Raw genomic sequence first — 18,714 nt, forward strand, 5'->3', positions numbered from 1 at the left:
CACTGTCCCTGGCTGAATTATACAACTGAGACCCATAATCTAATCTTGATCGCACAAGTGCACGGTAGATACGTAGTAGGGGTGCAAAGGTCTGCACCCTAAGATGTAGAGAAAAAAGAGCAAAGAATATTAAGACCTCTCGTGCACTTTGTACGAAGTTGACGGATTTGATCTAGAAAGGTCAGCTTTTTATCAAATATGAGTCCCAAGAATTTTGTATCTGACACTACTGGAATAGCATTTTGTTGAAGCTTTAATTCAGGTTCAGGATGAAGATTACGACAAAAGTGTATGCATACGGTCTTCTGCAGCGAGAACCTGAATCCATTAGCAAGTGGCCAGAAATTAAGGCGATTAATGGCATGTTGCAGTTGTCTTTCAATAACCCTCATGTTGCATGACTGACAAAATGTGCTAAAGTCATCAGCATAGAGGGCACTGTTTACAGTTGGAGGAAGTTGTTGTTGTTATTTGGTTTTAAGGAGCATTAGCAACTAAGGCCATATTGCTCCGGGGATATGCAGTGGTCATTCCCTGACCTTTCTGCATCCTCCGTATTTGGTGGTCACGGGCTAGAACCACGGGTCTAATCAAGAAGCGTGTGCTACGCACTGCTGCTTCTGCCCACCTGGCTACGGAGTTGTTCTGTGATGGAATTTACTTTGAGGGCAAAAACCGTGACACTTAATACTGATCCTTGCGATACTCCCTCCTCTTGGCAAAATGGACGAGACAGTGAGGATCATACATGAACTTGGAAGGATCGCTTGGCTAGAAAGTTAATAAAAATGGGGAGATGCCCTCTAAGGTCATGCAAATCTTTTAAGATGCCAAATCTGCAAGTTGTGTCATACGCTTTCTCCATGTCAAAGAACACCGACAGCAAGTGTTCGCATTTTAGGAAAGCATCCCAGATGGATCGCAGGCGAGCCTACTAACTGATTGATCCTAGCCGAGCCTTCAAAGACCACCTGTCTTGTCGAAGCAGGGGCCAAAGTGGTGTAGTGAAGTAGGACCCATCAACCACCAGGATTCCCTTTCGAATTTCCACGGGTCACAGTGCACAGCAAACACACCAGATTCCACTGATGTTATTAATGTTAGCCTAGAACAGCGGTTCCCAAACTTTCTCGGTTCACGGCGCCCTTAGTGTCCCAGTAATTTTTTCACGGCACCCCTAGGCCAAAAGAAATACCTAACACAGTGGTTTTCGAACTTTTAATATACAACAGACTCTTGATTAACCAGGACACTTCAAGACTCCAAATTAAAAAAAAAAATAAAATAAATAACCAGAAATCATAAAATTCAACTAGAATAGGTATAAACAGATATTTTGCAAGTCGTAAATAAGCGACAAGCAGCATTATAAGTCGTCATCATTGGGAGATTAGTGTGCCTATTATCTTGCAATTCCCGCTATCTTCACACCCACTGCCCAAAAAAAAAAAAAAAAAAAAAAAAGAGAAAAAAAAAAAAAAAGAGAGAGACCAAATGTTTAATTTGTTTTAGTGCGTTGCGTCAATTGTTGTGTTCCGTTGTGGTGCAAAAGGACAAATTTTGTTTCGTTATTTATGTCAGGGATGTCGGTATTTTTACAGTAAATTTTATTTATTTTTTTTGTTTAGAAATTGCGAAAATGATGGGTAAACACAAAAGAATTGCATTTTTAGTTAAACAAAAACTTGAAATTATTCAAAAGTTTGAAAACGGTGCATTTGTGAAATATCTAAGGAACTATACACAACATCGTAAAAAATAAAGGGATGCTATTAGATTTAAAATCGACACCGCAAAAAATAAAGGGACGCATCGTATTGGACACGCGAGTAGTGCATGGTAAGTTTTTTATCTATCGCCATATTTTTCATGTAGGTTGCTGAACATTTTCGATACAGTAAGTCCCCGACTTATGCAACTATGGATTTACATAAATTTTTTTTCACTCAATTTTTTTTAAGATTGCAAAATTTAAATCAAACAAAAATAATAAATAAATAAAATAAGCAATCAATAACGACGATCATGGCATGCACAAATTGCACAAGTGAGATACAGCGTAATAAGCAAAAAAAAAAAAAAAAACAGGAAAGAAGAAAAGATTCGTACGATTTATTTGTTTTTTTTTTTTTTTTTTTATGACTGAAGATTTCAGTGAAGGGGACACATTTCACCATAATAATGTAAAAATGCACACAATTCCAGCTATCAGTATTATCGCAAATGCAATAAGATTGAGTTTACTACCCGTTTATAATTAGATGCACGAACAGTAAAGCCCAGTAACCCGGAAGGTGTAAATTGCTTAATGGTAGTGACCTCCAGAAATGTGCTTTAGTAAAATGTGAGTTCGTGTAAGGTGATAGTGTGTTTCCCCCCTTAACCCTGTGAATTTCTTTTCAGAAAATTTCATTTTTACTGTTATCATGGTGCCGACTAAGAGAATATGTGACAGCGCTACTAGTAAATCTACCAACAAAAGGAAAGCCATCGATTTGGATCAGAAAATTAAATTAATAAGGATGTATGAAAATGGCCAAACATTAACAAATATTGCGTGGAATTCAAATTTGTCAATAATAATATAGTAGCAATATGTTATTAGTCATTCCCGAGTTACGTAAAACTCGACGAAGTAAGAAGTCCTGGAACATATCTCTTACGTATGTCGGGGACTTTTGTATTTTTGGATTAACCGGGAAATCGACTATCCGGGATTTGTTTTTTACCATCTATCCCGGAAAATCAAGAGTTTACTGTATACCTATATAATAATTTTATTCTTTATACAGAGGTGCTAAATAAAGATCAATTACAAATCACCACAAAATTAAAAAGATACAGTACAATGGACGCCGTAGACCTTTTTATAATGAAATAAATATACAAATTTAAAAAAATAATAATAATAAATTTAAGTAACTTAAACCCAAATTACACAGCACCCCAAGAATGTTTTTGCAGTACCCCGGTTGAAAACCACTGGCCTAGAATCTAGGCTATGGGTGTTGGATCCCCATGATGCTAATCTGGAGGACCAGCAGCGTTACTGGGAGGTCTCCTCACCAAGTACAGGTGCCCACAGCAATATGCTGGCATTTCTCCAAACCAAAGGAATCTCTCCTGAGCCCAAAGATGCCCTCATAATAAATCTCAATGGTCTGTACACTCCCTGGCACAAGTAAGGCTCCTCGATTTGAAGACATATCCTCATGCCATCAACTAAGGGAGCCTTACTTGCTTTTAGGCTCAAATGTTTTAATAATAAACAATCATCTGTAATTACGACATAACTAATTTCATAGGTCAAGCTTCACTTGCACAGCCTGTTCTCAGCAGTGGTTTCCCCAGATGCAGTTTCCCCATATTTGGAGCCATATGGGTATATTGGAATACAGTCAGAAAATTGAAGTCTGTGAACTGAATACAATTGTTGCAGATATTGCATTTTCATTCCATTTCTGAAAGGAGAAATAACATATTGGAATATGCAAATCCCATGGTGGAGGGGTGTGAACTGGCAAGTGCACTACAGTATCTATATTAAGGTTATGTACTGCTAAATATTCTTGCATTCTGATCCCCAGGGGTCGATTTGCTTTTTGACAATTCTGATAAATATTTCTGCAATGTGGATCAAAGAGCATCTCCCAAGCAGGGTGTCCGGGCATAGATTTTATTTTAAATGCATAATCCAGTGCCAATTATTGCCACCTAAGTGTTAGGCATGGTTCATTGGCTTCGGCCTAGAGACTATATATGGGAGAGGTACGATAGGCACCAGTGGCTATATGCAGTGCATTGTGATGAATTGGGTCCAGCCATTTCATAGCTGTTTACCGTGCTGAATCGTACACTGGGGCTCCGAAGTCCAACTTTGATCTAATTAATGCTTTGTATAGGTTTAGTAAGGAATATCTGTCTGCTCCCCATGCAGTTGATGAGAGGATTTTAAGTATGTTATGATGTTTTGTACAGCTTTTTTGTATTTGCTGGATATGTTCCACGAATATGAGTTTATTATCTAAGATTATAAAGAAGGGGATAAATCACATTGCATCCATTTAATATTATAAAGATTTTACTGCTGATTATCTGCTCAGGTTTCTGACAAATTGCATAGGTATTTCACATCTACATTAAGACATGAGGAATTCTTTAGGGAAAGAGATGCTAGAAGTTTATCAAACTCTAATAGGAAGTTAAATATTTTGTGATAATTGAGAGTCAAGTGGAAGAGAAACTATTGAAACTAAATATATATAAAAGGCATCTGAGGTGGATGTGATCTATCCAATTATATTAAGGAAGGCAGCAAAGGAGGTAAGGACACCCTCAGCGATAATTATGAGAGCATCTTTTGATTCAGTGGAGATACTGGTGGACTGGAGATGTGCAAACGTATCCCCAATTCACAAAGGGGGCATCAAAGGGTGACAAGAGTAATTACAGACCTGTTAGCTTAACATCTGTTCTGGGGAAAATAATAAGTCATTAGTTAAAAAGAGGCAATGCAGGACCGTCTAGACAAGAGTGCAGTTATAATGCAGTCACAGCATGACTTTGTTAAGGGGTGATCTTGTGACCAATTTGATTAGATACCATGATGCAATAATAAAGGAACTGAACACAAAAAATAATTTTGATATTATAGACTTGGATTTAAGGAAACATTTTGACACTTGCCCATAAAAGACAGTGATGCAAGCTGGAGCAGTATTGTATTAAGAGCAAGTTACTGTTATGGATAAATAGACAGTTGAGTGAGAAAAGACACGAGTGGTTATAAATGAACATTGCCCTTTGTGGACTAATGTTATTAATGGACTCCCCCAGGGTTCAGTTCTGGGCCTGTTGTTCTTTTCTATCTATTATTAATGATGTCAACGAAGGCATATCGGGCTGAAGGTCTAAGCTTGCTGATGAATCAAAGATTAGCAGGCTGGTTAATGACAGTAATCAAGGTATGGGCAGAGAAATGATATTTGAAGTTTAACATTGATAAATATAAGGTACAACACATATGGGTAGCAATAATCCCAGATTAACATATGAACTGACTGGTTCTACACTACGGATAGTGGAAATTTAAACTGTGCAGATAGATATTACGTCCTCTGAGCAGTGCAGAGAGGCTTATTATGAGCTGATTATTCCATTTTATAAGGTTAGGCCACATCTTGAGTACTATGTACCTGTCTGGAACACTCATTTTAGGAAGGATGCTGCTTTGTTATTCTTCTTAGTGCTAAGAAGAATAACTCATCCATCTATTTGCCCAATTCTGCTGGAATTGGGCACAGAGAAGGATGAGACTGGTGAGGAAAACAAAAGGATGCTCTTACCAAGAAAGGCTGCAGTTTGTCAAATTGAAGAGTCTACACTCTAGATAGCTGTGAGCTGATCTGACTAAGTGTTTGTGACTTTGAATGGATTCAGCAAGCTCAGTGCTGATGGCATTCTTCTTGATCAGATTACATACATGAGGGGTTATAAATTCAAATTAACAAAAGATGGTTTCAGGATAGATGTGCAGAAGTTTGCCTTCAGCTCTGTGGTGGTTGACTGTTGGAACAACTTCCACTTGTTGTTAGGAAGTGGGTAGTTTGAAAAATTCAAGGAAAAACTAGAGAAACTATTGGAGAGGATGGACAGGTGATGTAAGAAGTGTTTTTATTTTAATTATATTTTTATTATTACTATATAAGTTTGATTTGTCGCATCATTTTCCACTACCAATACTAAAAACTGACAACACTATAGAATTTGCAGTATTGTGACGCTGACAGTATTGTAGCATTTTCAGATAATTTTTAATAATTTTTTTTATTACACGAACTTGTGACAAAAAATTGTGTTCAAATGCTTTATAAGTTATCCAAACTGAACGGAGTTCCAGTGAGTAAAAAAGAAAATGAAACTTGGATTAAGAAATTACTTTAAATAGTGAAACAATATACAATATTTCTCACATTACATTACAAGACAAGATTAAACAAATAATTTCAACTGCATAACACTGCACTTGTACAACAAAGGTTAAAATTTTCAATTGCAAACATTTATATTTGAATTACATTCAAGATAATTTGTTTAAAATTAACATATGCAAATTATGTGCTTGCACAAAATAAATATTACTTATCTTTAATGAAATGCCTGACTAATATTAAATATCACGTTTTGTACTTACAATCAGAGGAATCCAACATAGCCAATACAACAGTCAATATAAACATAACTACTTCGATCAAAATGCTACCAACAATACGGACAGTTAAACTTCCAGATCTACAGCAAGAAAAGAATTCAGAATATGTAGATATTGTTTTTAAAAAATAATAATAGTAATAATAAAAATAAATTTTAAAACATCTTGAATGAAATTTGAAGGGTTTGGGTAAAACAAATAATATTATATGAATTAATATAGTTTAATATATAAACTATATTAAAACTATCAAAATTTTTAAAATAATCCCAACAAATAAATACACAAATGATTTAGAAAGTCATGCTTGTATAATTAAACATTTTAACATTTCAATGTGCAGGACATTTTTACATCAGATTTTAAATTCTGTATTAACAGATTTATCAAATATTTCAAATATTCTAACTTCTTGCTTCAGAATTGCACATGATATAGATATTTTACTCCTTTTGCTGAGCTTGGAAGAAATTAGCTCATATCAATTTGTTCCTATCAACTGAACTTAAAGTTAAACACTGATATTTTTATAAAGTAATTATTTTCAAACTAAGTTCCTTTCCTTATCAATGTGAATAGCTATGTATTTATGTAAGTGTATACAGCAAAACAAAAATGATAAAGGATTCATTTCATCAGTTCCTTTGCTGGTATCTTTCAAAAAAAAAAAAAAAAAACATTAACTTCATTTCATTCCAACCGTACTATTATTTCGTTATACCAAAATAACATAGAAAATTGGTCAGCATTTGTTGTTGTTGTTGTCTTAAATCATATTGTTGTCCTAAATGTTTTTTGAAACAAATGGTTTCAGTGCCATGTTGTGTCTGTTCATGATTTACTACAAAGAATGTCTGATATGGCCATCCAAAAAATGAGAATAACTCTACCTCATTTACACCAATACACATGACAAACCCATTAACTAAAATAATAGAACTTATTACACATAGCCAAATTAAGAGTTTCACTATAAATAAAATGGAAAATTAAATCACGGATTCCTTGTTGGGGAGGTCCACTGTTTCTTATACTTCTAACAGCGGAATATGGCATTCAATCTGCATTAGATAGTAATAATCAAAGAGCCATCCTCTACCATGACCTACAGAAAACTTTTAATGCAGTTCCACATAAAACTTCTGTGATAAATTAAACCTAACTGTGTGGGTGGAAAAGGGGAAGATACGTTGTCAGTCATACTAAAAGATCAAAAGCCAAGTAAGTATACACTGTTATACCACGTGAATATATTTTAAAATATACCTATTGAAGTATTATGACATCAATCTATTGCCTGCAGGCTAGATCTCGCCTGTGTGAGGTTTTTATGCAGCCAGCAGATGTCATTTGATTGAGATCTAGAAGAAATTACAAATTTATATTTTTTTGTTTGAAACAGCAATATTTTTACTTATACTGTTCTTCTTTTTAATAAAAAAAAGTTTTTTTTATTCTTTTTATTCCTGGGATAAAATTTAAATATTTCCTCTTTTTTGGATAGGAATGATAGTATGCAAAGCCTATAGTGAGACAAGCTGTTGTTGTTGTCGTTGTGTTCTGGTGCAAGGGCAACTTAGGCCATATTGCACCTCCCAAATCAATTGACTTTACGAATAAGAACGGCTTGTGCAGCAGTTAAAAACAGTCATACATTTGAACTTGTTTTAATATACAGAAAGTATTCAGAGAGATTTGCTTCTTTACCTATGATGCTATTGAGAAACAGAGGATGTTCAGGACCTGAAATGAAACAAAAAGACGTTCATCGGGTTTGCTGAACAAGCTACATTCAAGGAGTACAGCCACTGTCTGACTTAATTTGACTTTCCGTAAGATTTTGTCAGACAGTGCAAACTAACAAAAATCACGGAAACGTATTTTGCATTCCGTAGGAATAAATGGAGGTATCGTGAAAATATCGCAATTTGAACCCAAATTTGCACATTGTTTTTTTGGGTAATTCATTCCAAGACCTCGGAAGTTGAAATTTTCACTATATAACTAAGATATTTATCTCTCTAAAAGGTAATTTTTATAATGAAAATTGCACTACACTTTCATCATTATCATAGGTTCCTTTATAAGAATGACTTTTGAATGCCTTTGTGATAATTTTCTAAAAACACATTCCTTTAGGTCCTACCACAAAACAAAACCAATTTGCACTTTCTGGTTTATCAGGCTTTTCTATTAGCACAATCTATTATAAACAGGTAGTAAACTTGATCTTATTGTATTTGCTACAATGCCGAAAACTGGAACTGTGTGGGTTTTTAAGTTACGGTATTATTAGCATTAGCAGAGGCATATGATGCAAGAAAGCAGGCTTATGCAGCATCAGCCAAAAAAAAAAAAAAAACAACAAGCTCCTATTTCGCCCCTCCGTTCGTTCCAAGTACCTGTCCAGCTCAGCCTTAAATTCATCTAGGCTATCAACTTCTACAACAAAGGTTGGAAGTCTGTTCCACCAACCAACCACCCGCTGGCTAAAGGCAAACTTCTGCACATCTATCCTACATCTGTCTTTCCTCAATTTGAATTTATGCCCGCTCAAATTATTATTCTGAGCAAGAGGAAAAATTCCAACAGCATTGAGCATGCTCAAACCATTCAAGGCTTTATACACCTCAATCAGATCACCTCGCAGGAGCCTAGATTCCAGACACTGCAAAATTTGCAAAATTTAAGCTTTTCTTCGTAAGAGCAACCTTTTGTTCCATTTATTAATCTTGTTGCTGTTCTCTGTACTCGTTCCAACAGCTCTACATCCTTCTTAAAATGAGGCCTCCAGACCTGTATATAGAACTCAAGGTGTGGCCTGACCATTGCCTTATACAAAGGGTACTAGGAAAGTTTTGCAATACAGCTTTGTTTATTTAATTTTTTCAAAGTAATTTCCTCTACATTCAATACACCTCTCCATCCTCCGAAACCAATCTTTAAACCAGTTCTGCCAAGTTTCACTAGGGAGTAAAGCACACTCGTTGTCCCAAGCCCGTAGAAGGTCCTCATCACTAGAAAACCGCCTCCCTTTTAGCTTCATTTTCACATGCGGGAACAGTGCAAAGTCGCAGGGAGCAAGGTCTGAACTGTAGGGAGGGTGCTCGAGAAGTTTCAGTCCTGTCGTGGTCAAATATTCGGTGCAGGCTTTGGCGCGGTGAGCTGGAGCATTTTCGTGATGGAGGTACCAGGTGTCCATTCTTAGCATTAGCATTAGCATTAGCATTAGCAGAGGCATATGATGCAAGAAAGCAAGCTTATTCAGCATCAGCCAAAAAAAAAAAAAAAACACACCACTCCCATTTCACCCCTCCGTTCGTTCGAAATACCTGTCCAGTTGAGCTTTAAATTTGTTTAGGCTATCAACTTCAACAACAAGTGATGGAAGTCGGTTCCACCAACCAACCACCCGCTGGCCAAAGGCAAATTTCCGCACATCTATCCGACATCCGTCCTTCCTCAATTTGAATTTATGCCCTCTGAGGTGATTATTCTGAGAAAGATGAAGAATCCCATTGGCATTGAGCATGCTCAAACCATTCAAAGCCTTATACACCTCTATCAGATCACCTCGCCGGTGCCTAGTCTCCAGACTCTGTAATTTGCAAAACTTAAGCCTTTCTTCGTAAGAGCAACCCTTTGTTCCATTTACTAATCTTGTTGCCCTTCTCTGTACCCGTTCCAGCAGCTCTACATCCTTCTTGAAATGAGGCCTCCAGACCTGTATACAGTACTCAAGATGTGGCCTTACCATTGCCTTATACAAGGGAATAATCACCTCCTTATCCCTGCTAGAAAAATTCCTGTATATCATTGACAAGACACCATGCGCTACTCTTGCAGCTCGTCTGCACTGCTCAGAGAACTTCATATCTGCCTGCACAATTACCCCCAGGTCCTTTTCATTCTCCACCACTGTCAGTGTAGTACCGCAGAGTTGATACGTTGCTCTGGGGTTACTGTTTCCCATATGCAGCACTTTACATTTGTCGATGTTAAACCTCATTTGCCACCTCTCAGCCCATCTGTTCAACCTTTCCAGATCCTGTTGCAGCAGCATAGCGTCAGTATTGTCCTTAACGACCCTGCCAACCTTTGTATCATCTGCAAACTTGGACATTAAACTTGATATCCCATCATCAATATCATTCATAAACACCGAAAACAACAACGGACCCAACACTGAACCTTGAGGAACTCCACTAATAACATTAGTCCACGTTGAGCAGTGTCCATTGATTACCACTCTCTGTCTTCTGCCACTCAACCATCCCCTTATCCATAGCAGCAATTTGCCTCCAATGCCACACTGCTCCAATTTGTGCAGCAGTCTTCCATGTGCAACAGTATCAAAAGCCTTTCTAAGATCCAAATATATAATATCAAAGTTATTCCCTGCATCCAGTTCTTTTGTGACTACATCATAGTATCCAATCAAATTGGTCAGGCAAGACCTGCCCTTAACAAAACCATGCTGCGTCTGAGCTATAACTGAATTCTTGTCTAGATGATCCTGCAGTGCTTCTTTAACCAGTGCCTCCATTAATTTACCTGGAACAGAAGTTAAACTAACAGGTCTATAATTACTTGTGTCAGCCTTTGATCCTCCTTTGTGAATTGGGGTTACATTTGCACATCTCCAGTCTATGGGCACCTCCCCTGAGTCCAAAGAAGCTCTCATAATTATGGCTAGGGGTTTGCATACTTCCTTTGCTGCCTCCTTTAATATAACTGGATAGATCCCATCCACCCCAGGTGCCTTTTTTATGTTTATCCTCAACAATCTCTCCTCCACTTTCCTCTCAGTTATTACAAAATCATCCAGCTCACTGCCAATGTTTACTTTACCTACATCATTCTCCTTCCTGAATAACTCCTCATGCGTGAATGTAGATGCAAAATACTCGTTTAGATTGTTAGCCACCTGAGCAGGATCCTCAACTGTTGAACCATCAATATCCAGTGGACCAATCTGATTCATCCCTTTCCTTTTCGAGTTCAAGTATGTAAAAAACTCTTTTCTGTTTTTCTTTGCATCCTTTGCCAAGGATTTTTCATAGTCTGCCTTTGCCTGCCTAATCTCCTTTGTGACTTGGTTACAGACCAACTTATATCTATCATAGGCTTCCATGTCACCCATTAATTTGTATGTATCCCATGCATTTTTCTTCTCTGCCACATGTCTCATTAGTTCATCTGACAACCATTTAGGCCTAAACCTTGAACAATATTTCTTAGTTGGTATGTAAAGCCTGGTAGCCTCCAAGATTAGTTCCTTGAATGCTTCCCATTTTGAGTTTGCTGTTGGTAACATCATCAGTTGGTCCCACTGTATAGAATTTAAATACTGTCTCAGACCATCATAGTCGCCTTTACGAAAACAAAAACCCTTCCCTTTACCTCTGATGGTAGTTACCTCCTTGAGTAAATCCCACTTCAACACACTGTGATCACTGCCACCTAGTGGTTCATTTATCTGCAGGTTCTTAATGCATGAAGAATCACTACTGATAATCAGATCAAGAGTATTGCTCCCTCTTGTTGCCTCACGAACATGCTGATGTAGAAAACAATCATCCAATAAATCCACAAAAGCCTTGCTAGTGTGCGAGTGACCAACCCACAAATTCCAGTCAATATCTGGGAAATTAAAGTCCCCCATTATAAGACTCTCAGATTTACTGGCCCACTCTATTTCCCTGTACAATATCTTATTATACTCATCAGAGTCATTAGGACTTTGGCCGCAGGTTCTTCATAGATCCAATGACTTTAGGCAGGCATTGTTCAGTATACCACTTAGCTGTGACTGTCTTCTGCGTGTCCAAAACGACACGTTCCACAATTCCACTCGATTTGAAAAATACAGCTATCATTTTCTTCTTTACAGATCGGGATTTTCTGACAATTACGGGTGTGTCGTCATCATCAAAGACCCAAACTTTGTTTTGAGCCTTGGTCGGCAGATCGTAATAGTACAGCCAAGTCTCGTCACCTGTCACGATGTTGTTCACATACCGAGATTGTCCCTTATCAAACTTTTTTAACATCTCCCGGCACCAAGTCACACGTCGTGTCATCTGCTCTTCAGTCAGCTGATGCGGCACCCAGAGAGAACAAAGTTTCTTCACGTGCAAATGATCTTGCAGAATCGAACGAATTGCTGGTGCATTTAGGCCCAAAGTATCCTCTATCTGTTGGTAGGTCACTCGCCTGTTTTCGTCAAGCATTTTCCTCACAGCAGTAACGTTTTCCTCCGTAACTGACGTTCGTGGCCTTCCCGGCCTCTCAGAATCCTCCAGAGTGAAATTTCCCCTTTGGAATTCTCTATACCACCTGAATATCGTTGTACGATGTGGACAATCATCATCTAGTGCAGAGTAATTTCTTCTAAGCACTGGTCTATGGTTAAACCACGCACGAAATTATACCGCAAAACTGTCCTTATCTCATTTCGTGACCAGGATGCCATCGCAAGCACTTTACACTCTCACTACTAATGAATAACTGAGCCCATCGACTTGGCGCGGCGGCTACTATGCACGTATGAACATGTCTCAACATGCAGCAAAAAGCAGCTTCCTGTGATTCATTGTTGCGTCATATTGCAAAACTTTCCTAGTACCCTTTGTATAAGGGGATAATCACCTCCTTATCCCTGCTAGAAAAATTCCAGTATATCATTGACAACACACTATGAGCTACTCTTGCAGACCATCAGCACTGTTCAGAAAACTTCATATCCCCCAGATCCTTTTCGTTCTCTACCATTGTCAGTGTAGTACCACAGAGTTGATACGTCACTCTGGAGTTGCTGCTTCCCATATGAACTACTTTACATTTGTCAATGTTAAACTTCATTTGCCACCTCTCAGCCCATCTGCTCAACTTTTCAAGATCCTGTTGCAGCAGCGTACTGTTATTAATGTCCTTAACAACCCTGCCGACCTTCGTATCATCTGCAAACTTGGACATTAAGCTTGATATACCATCATCAATATCATTCATCACCAAAATACAGTATCTACCATACGGCCAGGAGCACCACATCTTGGACACCAGGGAAGCATATCAGGCTTTCTCCAGCTATGCACTGGCCCTGTTCACAAGACGGAGAGCTCTTATCGCAGCGAACCGCAATCAACCAATGACACAATAAGGAAATGTACAAACCTTGAAGGAATTCATCCCGCGGAAGACACCTGAACCCAATGGCCTCCGATCATCAAGGCACTAAACCCTGAAGTGGACCTAAAGTTGAATAAATGAGAAATGACTCTATAAACAACATTGACGCAAACACCACATGGATGGGAAATGTCACAAGAAAGACCCCACAAACGCCGACAAGCAAACCCGGACCTTTTCACGGTCATGCTTCGGTCCGATCGCTCCTGGAAACGGACTAGAACCACTAGCAGCTCTGCTGCCAAATGCCATATGGCGAGCTGAATGGGGTATCCTTACCCTATTCATCTTAAATTCCCTATCCCCGGCAGGAGGGAGAGGAGACATGCTCTGTTTCCTCCCTCCCCTGCCAACCCATCTCTTCACCTGGTGAGGCATGCGCCTGCCTCACTGACCACCTGAGGTCGCCTTCTCTATCGTCCCCATGCTTCTGCCTTTCCCCCCATCTTCAGTCTCTTCCCCCACTCTAACTGTATACCTTATCCATGGCAGGGGGAGATAACTCTTCTTCATCTCCCCCACCCGCCATCCAAACTCCCCTCTGGTGTTTCATGGGCATGCCATACTGTCTAGCAGGGGTCATCTCCTCTATCGACCCCTTACTTCTACTTCTACCCCACAACCAGTCTTCAGCCTCCCCTCCCTCCCACTTTTATCTTTCATCTAACGTATAGCCCACACGTCTAAATTTAATAACAACAAAATTCTGCCCGACCTATTAGGCCTTTTAACACATCTTTCTAGCATTCAACCCCAACCAGCGATTTCCTAACAGCAATCTCCTTAAGAATTAACGTCAAATGCGTATATATATATATATATATATATATATTTTTTTTTTTTTTTTTCTTATTACTATTTTATTTTATTTTTTACTTTTATTATTATTTTATTTATTTATTTATTTATTTATTTATTTATTTTTTAGGTCCTAGCCACTGAAATCCCAGGAAACTAGGTGGCAGGACCTGCCGGAGCAACTCATCATGATTCTGGACACCCGGTTTGACTCCACGTGGCAAGGTATGGGCAACGTCGGGTCCCACTAGGGGCTTGGCGGCCAATAAGCCAGACAAACAATGGGCACAACAGATCACACTGCACAGACATAGCCCACACACTTTCAAGTCTCTGGCTTGACAGTGTACTGTCCTCGATACAGCGAACATACACGGAGATGGGAGAAATCCCAGGCGCCGTCTGACAAGAACATACCTTATACCTTATATCATTTATAAATACAGAAAACAACAATGGACCCAATTCTGAACCCTGAGGGACTCCACTAATAACATTAATCAACGATGAGCAGTGTCCATTGATTACCATTGTCTGTCTTCTCCAACTCAACCATCCTTTTATTCATAGCAGCAATTTGCCTCCAATGTTGCACATGGAAGACTGTTGCTCCAATTTGTGCAGCAGTCTTCCATGTGGAACAGTATCAAAAACCTTTCTAAGATCCAAATATATGATATCAAAGTTATTCCCTTCATCCACTTCCTTTGTGACCACATCATAGTATCCAATCGAACTGGTTAGGCAAGACTTCACCTTAACAAAACCATGCTGTGTTCGAGCTATAACTGAAGTGCAGTTATATGATCCTGCAGTGCCTCCATTAATTTCCCTGGAACAGAAGTTAAACTAACAGGTCTATAATTACTCGTGTTGCTCTTTGATCCTCCTTTGTGAATTGGGGACACATTTGCACATCTCCAGTCCATGGGTACCTCCCCTGAGTCCAAAGAAGCTCTCGTAATTATGGCTAAGGGTTTGCTTACTTCCTTTGCTGCCTCCTTTAATATAACTGGATAGATTCCGTCCTCCGCGGGTGCCTTTTTTATGTTTATCTTCAACAATTTCCCCTCCACTTTCCTTTCACTTATAACAAAATCATCCACCTCACTGCCAGTGTTTAACTCACCTCTGGCATTCGCCTCCCTGAATAACTCTTCATGGGTGAATGTAGATGCAAAATACTCATTAGTTTGTTAGCCACTTGAGAAGGATCATCAACAGTTGAACCATCAATGTCCAGTGGACCAATCTGATTCAGCCCTTTCCTTCTAGAGTTTACATAGGTAAAGAATTCTTTGTTGTTTTTCTTTGCATCCTTTGCCTGGCGTCTCCGTAGCCAGGTGGGAAGGAGCAGCAGTGCGTAGTACACGTTTCTTGATTAGACCGGGGTTCCAGCCCGTCAGCACCAAATACGGAGGATGCGGAAAGGTCAGGGAATGACCACCGCATATCCCGGAGCAATATGGCCTTAGTTGCTAATGCTCCTAAAAACCAAAATAACAATAACAACAAGCATCCTTTGACAAGGATTTCTCATAATCTGCCTTTGCCTGCCTAATCTCCTTTGTGATTTGGTTACAGTACAACGAACAATGAGTACAATGAACAATTGTACAGAGAAATAGAGTGGGCTAGTATATCAGAATGTCTTATAATGGGGGATTTTAACTTCCCACGATATTGACTGGAACTTGTGGGTTTGTCACTCACACACTAGTCAGACTTTTGTGGATTTATTGGATGATTGTTTTCTGCAGCACCATGTTCGAGAGGCAACCAGAGAAAGTAATACTCTTGATCTGGTTATCAGCAGTGATCATTCGTGTATTAAGAATTTGCAGATAAAGGAACCACTAGGTGGCAGTGATCACAGTGTACTGATGTGGGATTTACTTAAAGATTTAATTACCATCAGGGGTAAAGGAAAGGGTTTTTGCTTCCGTAAAGGTGAGTACAGTGGGAAAAACTGACGATGTTACCAACAGTAAATTGTAAGTGGGAAGCATTCAAGGAATTAATCGTGGAAGCTACTAAAAGTTTCATACCTATTAAGAAATATTGTTCAAGTTTTAGGCCTAAATGGTTATCTAATGAACTAATGAAACTCGTAATAGAGAAGAAAATGCATGGGATGCATATAAATTATCTAGTGACTCAGAAGCCTATGGCAGATATAAGCTAGTCTGTAATCAGGTGACAAAGGAGGTTAGGCAGGCGAAGGCAGAATACGAGAAATTCTTGGCAAAAGATGCTAAGAAAAACAGCAAGGATTTCTTTACTTATATAAACTCTAAAAGGAAGGGGATAAATCTGATTGGTCCACTTGACATCGATGGTTCGACTGTTGATGATCCTGCTCAGATAGCAAACAAACTGAATGAGTATTTTGCATCTACATTCACACATGAGGAATTATTAAGGTTTGAAAATGGCAGAAGGTTATCAAATTGTAGCAGGATACTTAATGATTTTGTAATAACTGAAAGCAAAGTGGAGGAGAAATTGTTGAAGTTAAACATAAGAAAAGCACCTGGGCGTGGATGGGATCTATCCAGTTATATTAAAGGAGGCGGCAAAGCAAATAAGCAAACCTTTAGCCATAATTATGAGATCATCCTTGGACTCAGGGGAGGTTCCCAAGGACTGGAGATGTGCAAATGTATCCCCAATTCACAAAGGAGGATCGAAGGGTGACACAAGTAATTACAGACCAGTTAGTTTAAGTTCCGTTCCGGGTAAAAGTAATAGAGTCACTGGTTAAAGATGCATTGCGGGATCATCTAGACAAGACTGCAGCAGTAATTCAGACACAGCATGGGTTTGTTAAGGGAAAGTCTTGTCTGACAAATTTGATAGGATATTATGATGTTGTTACTAAGGAACTGGATGGAAAAAATAATTTTGATATCATCTATTTGGATTTCAGGAAAGCTTTTGACACTGTTGCGCATGGAAGACTATTGTACAAATTGGAGCAGTATGGTATTAAGGGTAAATTGCTACAATGGATAAAAGGATGGTTGAGTGGGAGAAGACAGAGGGTGGTAATCAATGGGTGCTGCTCTTCTTGGACTAATGTTATTAGTGGAGTCCTACAGGGTTCGGTGTTAGGTCCACTCTTGTTTTGTATATTTATCAATGATATTGATGAAGGTATTTCAGGCTTAATATCGAAGTTTGCAGATGATACAAAGGTTGGCAGGGTTGTTAATGACAGAAATGGCAGTGTGCTACTCCAACAGGATCTAGATAATTTGGGCAGATGGGCTAAGAAGTGGCAAATGAAGTTTAACCTTTGCAAATGCAAAGTACTGCATATGGGTAGAAGTAACCCCAGAGAAACGTACCAACTGTGTGGTACTACACTTAAGGTGGTAGAAAATGAAAAAGACCTGGGAGTAATTGTGCAGTCGGATATGAAGTTTTCTGAGCAATGCAGACAGGCTGCCAGGGAAGGGCATGGGGTTTTGTCAATGATATATTGGAATTTTGCTAGCAGGGAAAAGGAAGTGATTATCCCTCTGCATAAGGCAATGGTCAGGCCAGGAGGCCTCGTTTTAGGAAGGATGAAGATTTACTTGAGCGTGTACAGAGAAGGGCAACAAGATTGGTGAGGGGAATGAAGGGATCCTCTTACCAAGAGAGGCTTAAGTTCTGCAAATTGCAGTGGCTGGAGACTGGCCACCTGCGCGGTGATCTGACTGAGATATATAAGGCCTTGAATGGGTTGAGCACGCTGAATTCTGATGGGATCCTTCCACTTGTTCAGATTACGAACCTAAGGGGGCATAAATTCAAATGAAGAAAAGACAGATGTAGATTAGATGTGCGGAAATTTGCCTTTAGCCAGCGGGTGGTTAATTGCTGGACCAAACTTCCATCTGTCGTTGTGGAAGTTGATAGGTTGAATAAATTTAAGGAGGAACTGGACAGGCATTTGGAGGGAATGGTGTGATTTTTTTTTTTGGCTGATGCTGCATAAGCTCATACACTTGCTTTCTTGCATCAAATGCCACTGCTACTACTACTACGACTACAGACCAGCTTATATCTATCATAAGCTTCCATGTCACCCATTAATTTATATGTACCCCATACATTTTTCTTCTCTGTTACGTCTCATTAGTTCATCTGACATCCATTTAGGCCTAAACCTTGAACGATATTTCTTAGTTGGTATGAAAAGCCTAGTACCTTCCCAGATTAATTCTTTGAATGCTTCCCATTTTGAATTTGCTGTTGGTAACACCATCAGTTGGTCCCACCGTACAGAATTTATATACTGTCCAGACCACTGTAGTCACCTTTACGAAAGCAAGAACCCTTCCCTTTACCCTTGATGGTAGTTACCTCTTTGAGTAAATCCTACTTCAGCACACTGTGATCACTGCCACCTAGTGGTTCCTTTATCTGCAGAATCACTACTGATAATCAGATGAAGTGTATTACTGCCTCCCGAACATGCTGATGTAGAAAACAATCATCCAATAAATCCACAAAAGCCTTGATGG

General features: G+C 39.0%; 1 protein-coding gene across 3 annotated transcripts in view; it reads right to left on the bottom strand.

Moving 5' to 3' along the window:
* The window catches only part of Ent2 (Equilibrative nucleoside transporter 2), a 500,966-nt gene that overhangs the window by 247,746 nt on the left and 234,506 nt on the right, over positions 1-18,714 (bottom strand). For all 3 annotated transcript variants that reach the window (XM_090384300.1, XM_090384301.1, XM_090384302.1), the window contains one exon: positions 6,194-6,291. In XM_090384300.1, the coding sequence (XP_090240426.1) occupies positions 6,194-6,291 (98 nt within the window). The remainder of the gene's footprint in view (positions 1-6,193; positions 6,292-18,714) is intronic.

Source organism: Mastigoproctus giganteus, chromosome 11 (assembly GCF_048544385.1).
Source record: "Mastigoproctus giganteus isolate SK-2022 chromosome 11, ASM4854438v1, whole genome shotgun sequence".
NCBI classification, from domain to species: domain Eukaryota; kingdom Metazoa; phylum Arthropoda; class Arachnida; order Uropygi; family Thelyphonidae; genus Mastigoproctus; species Mastigoproctus giganteus.